The sequence below is a fragment of the Blennius ocellaris genome, assembly GCF_963422515.1.
Source record: "Blennius ocellaris genome assembly, chromosome: 22".
Taxonomy (NCBI): domain Eukaryota; kingdom Metazoa; phylum Chordata; class Actinopteri; order Blenniiformes; family Blenniidae; genus Blennius; species Blennius ocellaris.
Genome location: NC_137671.1, coordinates 15,606,494 through 15,620,758, shown reverse-complemented (window position 1 = coordinate 15,620,758; position 14,265 = coordinate 15,606,494). Strand labels below are relative to the sequence as shown.

The following is a 14,265-nucleotide window of genomic DNA, read 5'->3' as shown; positions in this document are numbered from 1 at the left end:
ATTGATGTTTTGAGTAAAGTAATAATTTTTTAACCAAACCCCCCTAAATTTTAATGACATTTTTTTGCCCTTTTTTTTTCTTTGAGGTTGTTTGAATGTAAAGTGCATTAAAAATCTATTTCTGTTATTTTTTTATTATTGTTCAGTAAAAGGCTAATAGCTTTACCAAGTATAACGCACTTCTGAGTTGTTTGATGGCGATTTTAAAAACGTCAGGAACGTTATCTGAGGTGGAACTAAAACTTCTCGCACGGAGCTATTTCAGCGGTGCACAGAAGCTAATAACCCAGCATGGCTTCAGGTCGTTTGTTTAATCTTCACAGCGTTTTAAGTCGACTTCAAAACATCCCCAAACAGCGATGTGTGCAAAGTAAGTTCTACTTCTGTGTGCATCTCCCGAACAATCATGCTAAATTAACAGATAGCGGTTATACTTGTAAATAAAGAGGCGGATATGCTGTAAGCTAACGGGAGCTAACGGGCTAACCTTGACTTCAGAATGTAAACAAATACTGGCAATTAAATTCACAAACACGGAAAATGGCAATAAAGGGAAAATGATGTGTTGTTTTTGCATGTTCAACCTATGCCTCCCTTTTTTATGCTGTAGGTTGTCTGTTACCAGTAAGGCACAAATCTGAAGCTCATTTACTTGACGACCCAAGCTGGTATGTTCCATTGATCAATAATTAATAAATATAAATGTGTGTGTGTGTGTGTGTGTGTGTGTGTGTGTGTGTGTGTGTGTGTGTGTGTGTGTGTGTGTGTGTGTGTGTGTGTGTGTGTGTGTGTGTGTGTGTGTGTGTGTGTGTGTGTGTGTGTGTGTGTGTGTTAAAATATTCACATCTATCTGTGGTTGTTCTGTTCGAACAACATCTATTTAATCCTTTTTGATTATATAATGTTATCTGAGAGATATATATTTGAAGAAATATTGCAGGTAAGCAGATTTGGATATTTTGTCAAAACGTCTGTCACTTTTATGAGGTAATTTAAACTAAAAGCAATACTTATCTCATATCAAGGTCAGAATGAGTGTGGTTATTAATCATTGTTACTCTTGGCTTGGTGCATGAAGGTGCTCAAACTCTTAACTTCTCTGGATTTCAGTAATGTGGAAATCGGTGTGACCTCGGATGGGAGAACTGTGGTGTGTTACCATCCAGCTGTTGACATTCCTTATGAGCTTACCCAGGTAAGGGAGAGTACATATTGATCATTTGTTGACTAATCTAAAATTCTATAATATGATGCATCCATTCATGCTTCTGACAGCATGTGTCGCCCGGTTCATGTTGCATTGGACTTCAGCGTGAATCAGTGCTCGTCTCATTCAGTTGTTGTTTTGCTGTTCTTTGTGCTTATTTATGACGCAAACAGACTAACTGGAAAAGGATTTATTAAGCTTCCTCCAACTCTTTTTAAGCTTTTATTGTTGGTTTTTATTCACATTTTATTCATGTTCAAATAAAAATAAGAATATACAGAACATACATTGACCACATGTTTTCAAAAAGAACTAGTGCCAATTGAAATGTGTTTTTTGTCCATATTAATGTTGAGAAGACCCTATTTCTGCACCCTGTTTCGACATGGATTCAAATTAGTAAAATAAATGTCTTCTTAAACTATTTCGACACTGTTCAGGGTGATCCTTTGGGCCTGACTCAACCCTCTCGTGGGCCGTCTTATCCTGAGCTTGTGCCCCATTAGAAGGTTACTGATGCTTAAGAGCAGCTCCCCAGAAAAGGTTTTAAGTTTAAAAATCTGGTTTATTGGCACTATAAAATAAAAAAAAATACCATGACACAAAAGCCATCATCACGTAACACAATATGATTAACTGATTTAAGACATTGTCCCAGGATAACGTGAGAAACTTGGAGATAGCAAATTCTGAAAAATTGCAGTTAACAAATGTTCAACTGACCTTGATATCTTTGCAGCCTATAGAGAGACCAGACCCTCTGAACAATGCTGTTGAGACCCACGATCAGGTTTTGAAAGCCCACCTCAGCAAAGATGTGCTGAAGAAGGACCCGGGGCCGACGGTGGAGGAACTAGGAAAGATGTTTTTCACCACCAAACACCGGTTTTATCCAAGAGGACAGTGAGTACACAAACAAACAGGAGAAGCCGCGAGGGTCAGCGTTGACTACGAATCTCATCAGATGTGATTTTAGTGGAGCTGAGCGAATATTCTCCCGCTCCTCGAGTAAATAGCATCACTGCAAACAAAAGCACAATGATCAGCTCACTCAGCATTTTCAGCTCTGCAAGAAAATGAGCCATGATCCCCTCATCTCGATCGCTTTATACTGCAGATTCTCTCAGGGGACATTTAAGTTAACAACCTTTATTAGCCTCTTTTGTTGGAGATGATCTTATCTTCACACAGTTGCCAAAGTGTTGTAAAGTTTTGTAAAAGAACAAAATAAATGGGTTTCAAGAGCATACATGCACAAAGACGGTGTAATCCAGGTGGTCGGTTTATTTGTGTCACCTGTTGGGCAGTCAGTGAAGTAGAAAACTTAAAGAACACACTTGGCATACAATGTTTACAAATCCAAGCGTGAGGGGCAACACATTAGTAGCAGTAACTAAATAGAATCATGAAATGAACTAAAATAGATCACCTCCAACAACCAATCAGCATTAAAGTTCAAGATCGGTAAAGTGCCATGGTACGTATAATAAGTTCCTGCCTGGCTGTGAGAAGTCACATAATATCAAACTAGGTACGACTCCAACCTGCCCTGTCCTGAATTCAGTGTAGTTCTACAAATTGTTATTAATAAAACTAGAGAAATTGAAGATTAATAAAAGAACCAGGGTCAAACTTAACAGACGTTATCAAACTCTGAGCTGAAGGACTATAAAATTAGATTTTATTAGATTTTATATATATATATATATACATATATATATATATATATATATATATACAAGCATGATCAACTTAATTTAGTTGTAGTTCAATACTTTTTCAAGCTTAGTAAGTTAATAAAACTGGGCAATTAAGAGAAAATCTAAATTTTTTTTATTCATGTTTACCAAGCTGAACTTGAGCTTCTTTACTGTTTATTCAATATGAATTGTTGTGTTTTGTTATTTTCAGGTATCACATGAGACGCATGAAGAAAAACCCACCCAAGGATCGATAGTGGACGGCCAAACTTTCCAAATTATGTACAATAAAGTGTTGAATCTTCAATAGTTGTCTCTCTTTACTACTTTCAGAGCCTGCATTTTTTTTTAGAGGAACATAAATGCCCAATATTGGTTTTATTGTATTTTTCTATTATTTTCTAATATTCAAACTCAAATAAAAGCAGTAGATATATTTCAATAACTCCCACACTGGTTGCAGAACGACAGTATGTAATGAACATGGCTTATTTCCAGAGTATTTGCAACAATGAATGCAATACTTTCACATGAAAAATGAAAACTGTAGCTTTTCAGCATACAGTGATCAAATTTTCCAAATGACACATACTCCCAGAAAAAAAAGATCAAATGATTTTCAATATTGATATTGAATGTAAATATTAACATTTACAGTTGCATCAATAATTGATTCATGGCATTCATTACAAAAGCTACTTTTTACATTGTCTTTCTAAAATCTCTTTTTATAGGGTTTACGAACAGATTTTTCCTGAACTTTATTGAAATACTTATTAGAGAGGAGCTAAACCCTTTTCCATTATATATCATCCACAGCTGGATTCCAGTACGAAACAACAAGGTGAGATTGTAAACTCTTAAGAATATGGATCTGGTGACTCTTTCTTACTTAAATAGACAGATTCTTTCCCACAAGTGTGTCTATTGGAAATAAGTAGGTGAGTTTATGGGCCTCCAAGTATTTTGGCATTTATAAAACATCCATACACCAGAGGGAATGGCCGCGAACACTCAAGATACATATCATGTCTTCATATGTGAACAAACTCATTGATTACTAAATAACTGATCTCCCTGAATATTGTTATTTCAGTACCAAGTTTCCATGAAAAGAGATTTGTATTCATCCAGAATGTCTTCTGGAGTTAAGTCTTGAACAATTATTTGTAGAAGAGAGACCATGAGAGAGGGTGTCGTAGTACGCCGCTATGTTGGTCCATCCATCACCCGGGGCCCCAATCGCCCTTACAACCGACGCTAGCGACTACGCGGTTGTAGCCATGCTTGAGCAGTGGGTCGAAGGTGTGTGGCAACCGCTCGCCTTTTTCAGCCGCCAGCTGGCCCCCAGAGAGCGGAAATACAGTACCTTTGACAGGGAGTGGCTTGGCGTCTGGTTGGCAATCCAACACTTCCACATCTTGCTAGAAGGCCGTAAGTTTGCAGTTTTCATCGACCACAAACCCCTCACATTCTCCATGTCCAAAGTGACTGAACCGTGGTCCGCCTGCCAGCAACGTCAGCTGTCATTCATCTCTGAGTACACCACTGACATCTGACACATCGCCGGCAAGTAGAATGTGGTCGCGGATTGCCTTTCCAGAGCGATGGTCAGTACAGTGCAGCTGGGTCTCGACCACGCACGTATGAGCACGGAGCAAGCCTCTGACCACGAGGGTCAGTCACTTAAAGGAGGCAGGCACCGGACTGCGTCTGGAGGAAGTCGCAGTTGGCGGCTCGGTGGTTAAGTTGTGGTGTGACCTCTCTACCGGCCAGCCAAGGCCACTGGTCCCTGTTGGTTGGCAGTGGGCCGCGTTTGAGGCAATACGTGGTCTCTTCCATCCCGGCAGAAAGGCGTCCGTGAGGTTGGTGCTTTGTCTGGAGGGGGTTGAAGAAGGATGTCGACTGGGTCGACTCATGTGTGGCCTGTCAGCGCGCAAAAGTGCACCGTCACACGAAGGCCGCCCTGGAGCCGTTTGCAGTCCCTGAGAGGAGGTTTGACCACGTCAACGTTGACCTGGTGGGCCCGCTTCCCCCCTCGCACGGTTTCACCTATCTCCTCACAATGGTGGACAGAATGACCCGTTGGCCTCCAAAAGGATCCGGCATTTCTGCAGTCTCTTTTGTTCCTTTCATTACTTATACCGCACAACACTGCCCACACTGGTCATCAGTGGTATCACTGTTCAGTCCAATGTGTGCAGATGGTTGATACTCTGCAGCTTAATTTACAGGTTTTTTTTTTATCAAATTGTTCATAAATATATTATTTGAGTGTAAAAATCCAGAAGGTTGAGCCCACAGTTTTCATGCGCTCATAATGACAGATGTATTCAAACAATTAGTTTAATTTTTTCCCCTTTCAAAATCATAAACCATTTTATCAGGCGTTTTGAAAGTCTTACGCACGTACATGTGTTTTTGCGGACGTGCTCTGACGTCATCACGCTCAGTACGTCGCCCGCAGCCACCGGATGTGTGAGCTCTCTGGCCCCGCCCCCGCAGCTCAGTCAATCCAAGCTGAAGAGAAGAAGTCCGCGGCTAAAAATATAATAACACAAGATGGCCGGTTTGCCTCGTAGGATTATAAAGGTACATGCAACACCGCACAGCTCACGTTCACCATCTAAAACTCTCGTATTTCCGAGGAGAACTAGAGGAAACGCGGACCCCGGGTTTTCCTAACGGTACCGCGGCTCGCGCGGTTAGCTGCTCGGGCTAGCTCGCGACTCCGTATTTTGTTTGTTCCGTTATCTCCCTTCTCCTCCACCGGGGCTCCGGTTTTTACTCGCCGTCTTTGTCCTGCTCGATTGTCTGGTGGATTAATTCCCCCATTTTTAACTCGGATGGATGTATTTTGACATTTGGTCCGTGTCACCATATGAATGGATTGGCTGGGCGGGCTAAGCTAGCTGCTGTAGCCGCTGGTTCGTACACATGTCCGCGGCGGCTGAGTATCAATAATCCACCTCCGTGGAGGGTGTGTGTTATTGTGTCCCATCTAAACGACGCGACTGTGCGTTAAAATGCAAAAGCGGGTGTCGGGCCTGTTGCGGCGCGGTGCGGTGCCCCGGCCTCAGGCCCGGCGGAGCTGCCGTGTCCCCGCCTCAGCGCCGCCGCCGCCGCCCGGCCGGACCAGGCCCGGCGGCGGGCACGACCAGGCTTTTTTTCCGCCGCGTCCAGCTCTCACATCTCAACATTTGTCAGGTTCAGCAGGTTTACGAGCCTCTGAAGTAACGTTGACGAAGTGCAAACTCTTCCTCGCTGCTCCTGCTGACGCCCAGTCGCAACACGTTCTGCACAACAAACACCATTTCTGAATTTAACTGCAAAAACAACAATCAGATTTCACTGCAGGTGTTTTGAAGGCGAAATGCTGAAACATCATAAATGTTCCAGCATCACTTTTAATTTCGTTTTCTCTTCTCAAATGTCCATTTATATTTTATCTCATTAATTTGGTCATTTTGTTTGAGTTTTTCTATAGTGCACATTAACTATTTTTAGTGATTGTCTTTTATGAAACATTTTCCTCTTCAAATTTTTAAGCTCAATTCTAGACATTTGAATTTGTTATCTAAGAATTAATCTCCTCTCCTACTGACTTATTCATCCATTTTCACTCAGTTTTAAGTATTTTTCTTTATACTCTATTTTAAATAGTCTTCTTTGTAATTACATGTTTTGGCTTCTCAAATGTCCATCTTTTGAATTTCAAATTATCAAATTCTTTATTTGTTGTGGGTTTTTTTTATATATATAATTTGGAGTCCCGAAGCTGCTGGTTTGCTTAACAAACTGCCCGAATAGGAGATTCCTCTTTATTGAAGTATGTTGTGCAATATGTCCGCGGCTCCTCGGCCTTTGGGATTCACTTCTATTTCTGTGCATTCAAATAGTTGAAGTGTTGAATGGAGGACGACTGACACACGTGACGTCAGCCGTCCGCAGCGTTTTCTTATATTTCCCGCCGATGAAGAAATCCTAACAGGTGCGCTTTGTGTTTGTCACGCCCAGGAGACGCAGCGGTTGATGGCGGAGCCCGTTCCCGGGATCACGGCCACGCCCGACGAGGGGAACGCGCGCTACTTCCACGTGGTCATCGCCGGCCCCCAAGACTCCCCCTTCGAGGGAGGCACATTTAAACTTGAACTATTTCTTCCAGAAGAGTATCCCATGGCAGCTCCCAAAGTGCGATTCATGACCAAAATCTATCACCCCAATGTTGACAAACTGGGAAGAATATGTTTAGACATTTTGAAAGGTGAGGATAGAAAATGGATTAGTACTTCTGTTTCCAATCATGTGTTTTTCGTGGCGATTCGAGGTTTACCACAGCGATGTGGAGCGTCTCAGATCAACCTGCTGGAGGTGACAAACACTCAGGAGTGTCACGTCTGTATGACGTTCACAAGATTGTCATTTATTTCCTTAAAGTAGTTTTTATTATTGATATTGAGGTCCAGACAGGTCAAAAGATATCCAAACTACAGATACGTACGTAAGAAAGTAAACCGAGACATAAACCTATTTACACACATACAAACACAAGTTGAATTAAATGTGTATGCATGTATATATCATGAAAATACATTTGCACTATATATATATATATATATTCAACATGTCTGAAGAGGTAGGAAGAAGTAACATTTATTTAATCCTCTAATATGCAATTATCAATTTTCTTAAATGCTTCCTGGATCCTATTTATTGAAAATATATACCATATATATAAAAAAAAAAAAATGTTTATATAGTTTTACAGTCATAACCCCATACACATTCATTCATTCTCATTCGATTGACCTCCATCGGCGTGTCGTCATGTCGGTTCCCAGCACACAGCATATGATCATTATGTGGTTTAACGCCACCAGAGCTTCGTCACACTGAAGCTGTTGGAGGTTTGCAGGAATTCCAGAGATGTAACCGGACGCGTTTGCAAACTCACTGACCTGCATCACAAGACCGACCAGTGTTGTTCTTCATCACAATACTGTTTCCTGGTCACACCAGCAGGGGGGACGGAGTGGATTCTTGCTGTCGTTCGGAGTTTGACGTTTTGCTTCTCCTCTCATCTCGACTCTCCTCAGACAAGTGGTCTCCAGCCCTGCAGATCCGTACAGTCTTGCTATCTATCCAGGCGTTATTAAGTGCTCCCAATCCAGACGACCCCCTGGCAAACGACGTCGCAGAGCAGTGGAAGAAAAACGAAAGCCATGCCATTGAGACAGGTGAGCAGACAAAGACGGACTCGCCTCCCAACCTGTTGATTCAGCACCCGCTGCACTACTCCACGTCAAATGATTCAAAAGTCTGGTGTCGCGTTGTCTGGAGGTTTCCCCGAGTTGACAAGAAAAACTCGCCCGACCGTAAAACCAGGCCAGAAACAAAAGAGAAAGTGCTTTTACCAGAGCAAAGAACTCCTGAAAAGACAAAGAAGTGAACCGTCGGTAGTTTTGTATCTTGGTCCGTCACCCGGTTGGAGGATTAAATAAATGCAGATTCTTCTTTGCGTTAAACATCGAGCGCAGCAGCAGCTTCGGTCACGTCGCGGCCAAACTGACTCCAGGTCAGACGGTCTGACATTTGGTCGACTGCCTGTCTGCACGATCACTGCACCTTTAAACATTTCAACTCCAGACGTTCATTTATGTTTATAGACCGATCCTGGACCCTTATAGTTATATCTTCATAGTCACACGAAGTAGAACTTCCTCTCTGGTTTAAAGCTAATGGGCCCACCTTGTAAACCTTTAGTGTACCAACAGTCCAAACCAAACCTGGTGATCCGAGCTAAAGCTCAAACTTCAGTTGGGATTAATCTAAATTAGCATCAATAAAATAAGAACTTTCCTCCAGCTTTCCCATCACGAATTGTATTTTGTTATTTTTCATTGTGGCGGAACAAAATAACTTCCCCTTTACTCTCGCGCTGTGTTAGAGCACCTTCCTCCCACGAGCTGAGCTGAATGAGTGAAACTGTAGAGTCCCATGTCACATGAGGCCTCTTGTGGGCCGAGCCACCAAACCACCACATGATGGAAGAAAACAGGAGGAGCGACATGAAGCTGAGATATGGCCGATGCCTCAAAGCCATGGGGAGTCGGTGAAAACATTGTTGCTCCATTAAAATCGGCTTTATATTCCGATTTTAGTCATTTTCTGCCATAATTATTTTTTTTTCTTCAAAATCTATTTCCATGATGTTTCCACTGCCACGACACAGAGAAGATGACATTAGACTGGCGTCTGAAGCAAAATGTGTTTGGCTCCCCGGACTTGTCCAGTCTGTTGATCAAATCCTGAAGTAATGTAATGAGATTTCTTTCTTTAACGTGATAAGATTGACAGGGCCGACCTCCAGCGTGTGGCAGGATTTCAATTAGGAATAATAGTGAGGTTTTGATGCGTCGTCGTCTGCTGTAACACTGAAGCTTCTTTCATCTAAGTCGTCACGTTTTGCTCTCATTGTTGACTTCAGTTGTAACACAGGAAGCACTGATGACACCTCTTCAAAGTACGAGTACTCATCTTCAGCTACTGGCTGATAGAGTACTGATTGGAGAACTTAACTGTTATGAAGTCCTGGATGAGCTCCCTCTCACACTCTCTCCCTCTCTCCTGTCTCACCCTCTCACCCTCTCTCCTGTCCTGTCTCTCCCTCTCTCCTGTCCTGTCTCACCCTCTGTCCCTCTCTCCTGTCCTGTCTCACCCTCTCTCCTGTCCTGTCTCACCCTCTCTCCTGTCCTGTCTCACCCTCTCACCCTCTCTCCTGTCCTGTCTCTCCCTCTCTCCTGTCCTGTCTCACCCTCTCTCCTGTCCTGTCTCACCCTCTCTCCCTCTCTCCTGTCCTGTCTCACCCTCTCTCCTGTCCTGTCTCACCCTCTCTCCTGTCCTGTCTCTCCCTCTCACCCTCTCACCTTCTCTCCTGTCCTGTCTCTCCCTCTCACCCTCTCTCCTGTCCTGTCTCACCCTCTCTCCCTCTCTCCTGTCCTGTCTCACCCTCTCTCCCTCTCTCCTGTCCTGTCTCACCCTCTCTCCTGTCCTGTCTCTCCCTCTCTCCTTCTCTCCTGTCCTGTCTCACCCTCTCTCCTTCTCTCCTGTCCTGTCTCTCCCTCTCACCCTCTCTCCCTCTCACCCTCTCTCCTGTCCTGTCTCACCCTCTCACCTCTCTCTTGTCTCATCCTCTCACCTCTCTCTTGTCTCACCCTCTCACCTCTCTCTTGTCTCACCCTCTCACCTCTCTCTTGTCTCACCCTCTCACCTCTCGTCTCACCCTCTCTCCTGTCCTGTCTCACCCTCTCTCCTGTCCTGTCTCTCCCTCTCTCCTTCTCTCCTGTCCTGTCTCACCCTCTCTCCTTCTCTCCTGTCCTGTCTCTCCCTCTCACCCTCTCTCCCTCTCACCCTCTCTCCTGTCCTGTCTCACCCTCTCACCTCTCTCTTGTCTCACCCTCTCACCTCTCTCTTGTCTCACCCTCTCACCTCTCTCTTGTCTCATCCTCTCACCTCTCTCTTGTCTCACCCTCTCACCTCTCTCTTGTCTCACCCTCTCACCTCTCTCTTGTCTCACCCTCTCACCTCTCGTCTCACCCTCTCTCCTGTCCTGTCTCACCCTCTCTCCTCTCTTGTCTCACCCTCTCTCCTGTCCTGTCTCACCCTCTCTCCTCTCTTGTCTCACCCTCTCACCTCTTGTCTCACCCTCTCTCCTGTCCTGTCTCACCCTCTCTCCTCTCTTGTCTCTCCCTCTCACCTCTCTTGTCTCACCCTCTCTCCTGTCCTGTCTCACCCTCTCTCCTCTCTTGTCTCACCCTCTCACCTCTTGTCTCACCCTCTCTCCTGTCCTGTCTCACCCTCTCTCCTCTCTTGTCTCTCCCTCTCACCTCTCTTGTCTCACCCTCTCACCTCTCTGGTCTCACCCTCTCACCTCTCTCTTGTCTCACCCTCTCTCCTGTCCTGTCTCTCCCTCTCTCCTGTCCTGTCTCTCCCTCTCACCCTCTCTCCTGTCCTGTCTCACCCTCTCTTGTCTCTCCCTCTCACCTCTCTTGTCTCACCATCTCTCCTGTCCTGTCTCACCCTCTCTCTTGTCCTGTCTCACCCTTTCTCCTGTCCTGTCTCTCCCTCTCACCCTCTCTTGTCTCTCCCTCTCACCTCTCTTGTCTCACCCTCTCACCTCTCTGGTCTCACCCTCTCACCTCTCTCTTGTCTCACCCTCTCTCCTGTCCTGTCTCACCCTCTCTCCTGTCCTGTCTCTCCCTCTCTCCTGTCCTGTCTCTCCCTCTCACCCTCTCTCCTGTCCTGTCTCTCCCTCTCACCCTCTCTCCTGTCCTGTCTCACCCTCTCTTGTCTCTCCCTCTCACCTCTCTTGTCTCACCCTCTCTCTTGTCCTGTCTCACCCTTTCTCCTGTCCTGTCTCTCCCTCTCACCCTCTCTTGTCTCTCCCTCTCACCCTCTCTTGTCTCACCCTCTCCCGTGTCTCTGTCTGTCTCCCTCTGCAGCCCGAACATGGACCAGGCTCTACGCTGGCAACTCCGAAGCATAGAAGAGAGACGAGGCCGTCTGAATGTGATCCACAAAATGTACTCCTATTCTGTCAACATTTGAATTTAAACGGACACACACACACACACACACACACACACACACACACACACACACACACACACACACACACACACACACACACACACACACACACACACACACACACACACACACACACACACACACACACACACACACACACACACACACACACACACACACACACACACAGAGTTTAAAAAAAAGATAAGTCCACATCTATTCAAAAGAAAAGAGAAGATTTACTGCTGCAGACCTCTGGGTGACTTATTTTCCTCTCTAAGACGCGTTAAATGTGTGTTAGCCTTTTTTTTTTTCTTTTCTTTTTTTTTTTTTCCCCTCCCCCTTTTTCTTTCCCCCGTGTTGCTATTTAAATGCATGGACAGAGAATGACACCCTCCCCACCACAGTCTTCAAAGAAATCACATGCAATATGTTGTTCTGAACTGGGCACGTGCTGGTACGTTTGCAACGCTATACATGCATTAAAGATGTCCTTCTTTTAACACACGCATTATTTGTCAACACATTTTGTGAGAAACTCCCAGTAACGAGGACGCGGGGCGGGCTTTGTCTTCCACTCCTGTCCGTGCAGCACTTCATCACACGCCGACGCTCGCCATCACCTCACACCGCTTATCGCCACAGGAAGTAGCGACGCTGCCTGAAGTGTGACCCGAGTGCCACTGGGGGGGGGGGATCCTAACATCCTAAAAGTTTCCAATGTAGTTATATCTCTAGTACTTATTTACATCTTGACGGTTCATGAAGACGGATTAATCCTCCTGTGTGACTCGCCCAGATAAATCACTGATCCATCAGTTTTTATTCAGATTTCCCTTTGAATGTCCAGACGGGTGTGGGGAGGGTGAGCGCGACACTTCCACATGCTTAGAAAGTCCTCAACACATTGAGGGAGGGACACCAGCGCTGCTCAAGTTGGAAATGGCATCTTTGTTTGTTTTCCTCTTAAGAGTGTAGGAAGTTTTTTTTTTTGTCTGTCCATGCTTTTTTTTTTTTATGTTCACTCTTTTTTTTCAGTGTCATTTTGTTTTTAAAAAGAAGAAAAAGGATAACTGATGTCCCACTAACCAGACGGGAGCAGGTCAGTCTAGTTTTCAAAGGAACGGTCGAGGAGAACACTTCCTGTTTTGTTTTTCTTTCTCTCTTTCCTCCTGAGTTGGTTTCTAACCTGCTTTTACTGTTTCTGTCGTACTGATCTGTCATGATTTATGCAAGTGCATTTATTAGATTCCCGAGGGGACACTGGGTAGCAGGAAAAACGTCATGTTACAAATCAAACATATACCAAGTTGAAGATTTCGTCACCATTGGGGGGGTTTTCTATTGGCTGGAGGGAAACGACGTGGACACGATTTGAAAAAGCATCTGGGACGACTGACGCCTCACATCATAGTAAAATAGTCAAACTGTTTGGGAGTTGGGCCAGGCTCTGTGTTTCTTAGTTCCACGCCCTGTGCTCACCCAGAATTATTAGCTCTCTCTTAACTGCTACTATTTACTCTCTGAAGACGAAGCACGGCTTAGTTAATTTATTGTTTCCCTGAATAGTAATCCAAACCGAGAAACAAAGTCACTCACTGGATTTTTTTTTTTTCCTATTATTTCTGAAGCATTGACATCAAAAAAGATCAAACTTCTTGATTAATCAGCTCCCCCATGTGTAAAGGAAATAAAGTCGGGAAAAATAAAGGAGAGTTCTGTTGGTAATTTCAGTCCATTTGCATACATCCTCTTCAAACACTGTAAATAAAACTGAGTTAAGTAAGAAGAGTCTCCACTGTTTCATGATGTGTGGATGTGTCTGATCTGAATGGTAGGATAGTGATACTTTGATTTCTTTCCAGTGAAAGAGTTCATGTATTAATTATAGATGCTATATAGTATGACGTAAGAAAGTTTCTCTGTGTTCAGGGTGTAATACCCTACTTCTCCGGCAGATGGAGACACCCCCCACTCAAAACCTTCAAACTGCAGTAGATGGGACACGAGTAAAAACCCTGGGAGGACATAAGCTGAGCATTCACAATAAAATAATCACGTGTGCAAACGTGGTCTTACGCCTTTAGACAGGCCGTGCGTCAGTGGAGACAATGAAAGCGTTCATTTATAAATTAAAATAAGGTTTGTTGAAATGAATGGCTCATAATCTGCTATCTGCAGCCTGAAAGTTAACTTTTAATGTGAACTATTGCTTCTTTTCGTCCAAGTAGTTTTATTTTCTAACGCCAAGAATGATACAATTAAATGAGAAACATTTTCCCCTAATCCATATTTTATGTCATGTCAGATATTTTTCTGTAGAAGGCTCCAGAATATTGACAGAAAGGATCTTTCACTAGTTCTTTGTACACAGTGCAGCCCTTCAAATCCAACAAAAACTATGTTTTAATGGGGATTTTAATAATACCCACTAAAAACCAGCCTGATCTGATTTTGTATTGATTTGATCTGGTTTTCATATGTTAATTTATTCTCATTAAAGTTAAAGGAAAAATGCAGAAGTTAGCAAATAAGGTAATTTCGCAGGTAAACTGCTAAATTCATAACCTCTCTGTTTCTGCTTCTTGTTCCAATATTGTAATAATGTGAACCCTTGATTTTCTTTAAAGGCTGCTGCAAAAAGAAATATATGAGCAATAACAATGGAAATTCAAATTAAGAATGAACACAAAAAAACCCTCAAATACTTCAATTTATGTAAATGAATATATTTTCAATCTTTGTTGTTCTTCACTTTTTCTTTTGAAT

General features: G+C 43.7%; 2 protein-coding genes across 2 annotated transcripts; both read left to right on the top strand.

The window, feature by feature from the left end:
* Positions 1-253: 253 nt before the first annotated feature.
* On the top strand, positions 254-3,209 carry mrpl42 (mitochondrial ribosomal protein L42). The gene is made up of 5 exons (XM_080518056.1): positions 254-370; positions 611-668; positions 1,111-1,195; positions 1,947-2,110; positions 3,119-3,209. Exons 1-5 carry the CDS (start codon positions 292-294, stop codon positions 3,162-3,164), a joined length of 432 nt encoding a protein of 143 aa, XP_080374182.1. The 5' UTR covers positions 254-291; the 3' UTR covers positions 3,165-3,209.
* Positions 3,210-5,400: 2,191 nt separating this feature from the next.
* Positions 5,401-13,241, top strand: ube2nb (ubiquitin-conjugating enzyme E2Nb). The gene is made up of 4 exons (XM_080518148.1): positions 5,401-5,499; positions 6,925-7,171; positions 8,004-8,144; positions 11,409-13,241. Exons 1-4 carry the CDS (start codon positions 5,470-5,472, stop codon positions 11,450-11,452), a joined length of 462 nt encoding a protein of 153 aa, XP_080374274.1. The 5' UTR covers positions 5,401-5,469; the 3' UTR covers positions 11,453-13,241.
* The last annotated feature ends 1,024 nt before the right edge of the window (positions 13,242-14,265 follow it).

What these genes read in the sequence shown, in the direction of transcription:
- mrpl42 (XM_080518056.1), top strand. Translation starts at nt 292, where the DNA reads ATGGCTTCAGGTCGTTTGTTTAATCTTCACAGCGTTTTAAGTCGACTT. An exon ending in TTACTTGACGACCCAAGCTG is followed by an intron (nt 669 to 1,110) that starts GTATGTTCCATT and finishes TCTGGATTTCAG; the next exon opens with TAATGTGGAAATCGGTGTGA. An exon ending in TTCCTTATGAGCTTACCCAG is followed by an intron (nt 1,196 to 1,946) that starts GTAAGGGAGAGT and finishes ATATCTTTGCAG; the next exon opens with CCTATAGAGAGACCAGACCC.
- ube2nb (XM_080518148.1), top strand. Translation starts at nt 5,470, where the DNA reads ATGGCCGGTTTGCCTCGTAGGATTATAAAG. An exon ending in ATGTTTAGACATTTTGAAAG is followed by an intron (nt 7,172 to 8,003) that starts GTGAGGATAGAA and finishes GACTCTCCTCAG; the next exon opens with ACAAGTGGTCTCCAGCCCTG. An exon ending in AAGCCATGCCATTGAGACAG is followed by an intron (nt 8,145 to 11,408) that starts GTGAGCAGACAA and finishes CTCCCTCTGCAG; the next exon opens with CCCGAACATGGACCAGGCTC.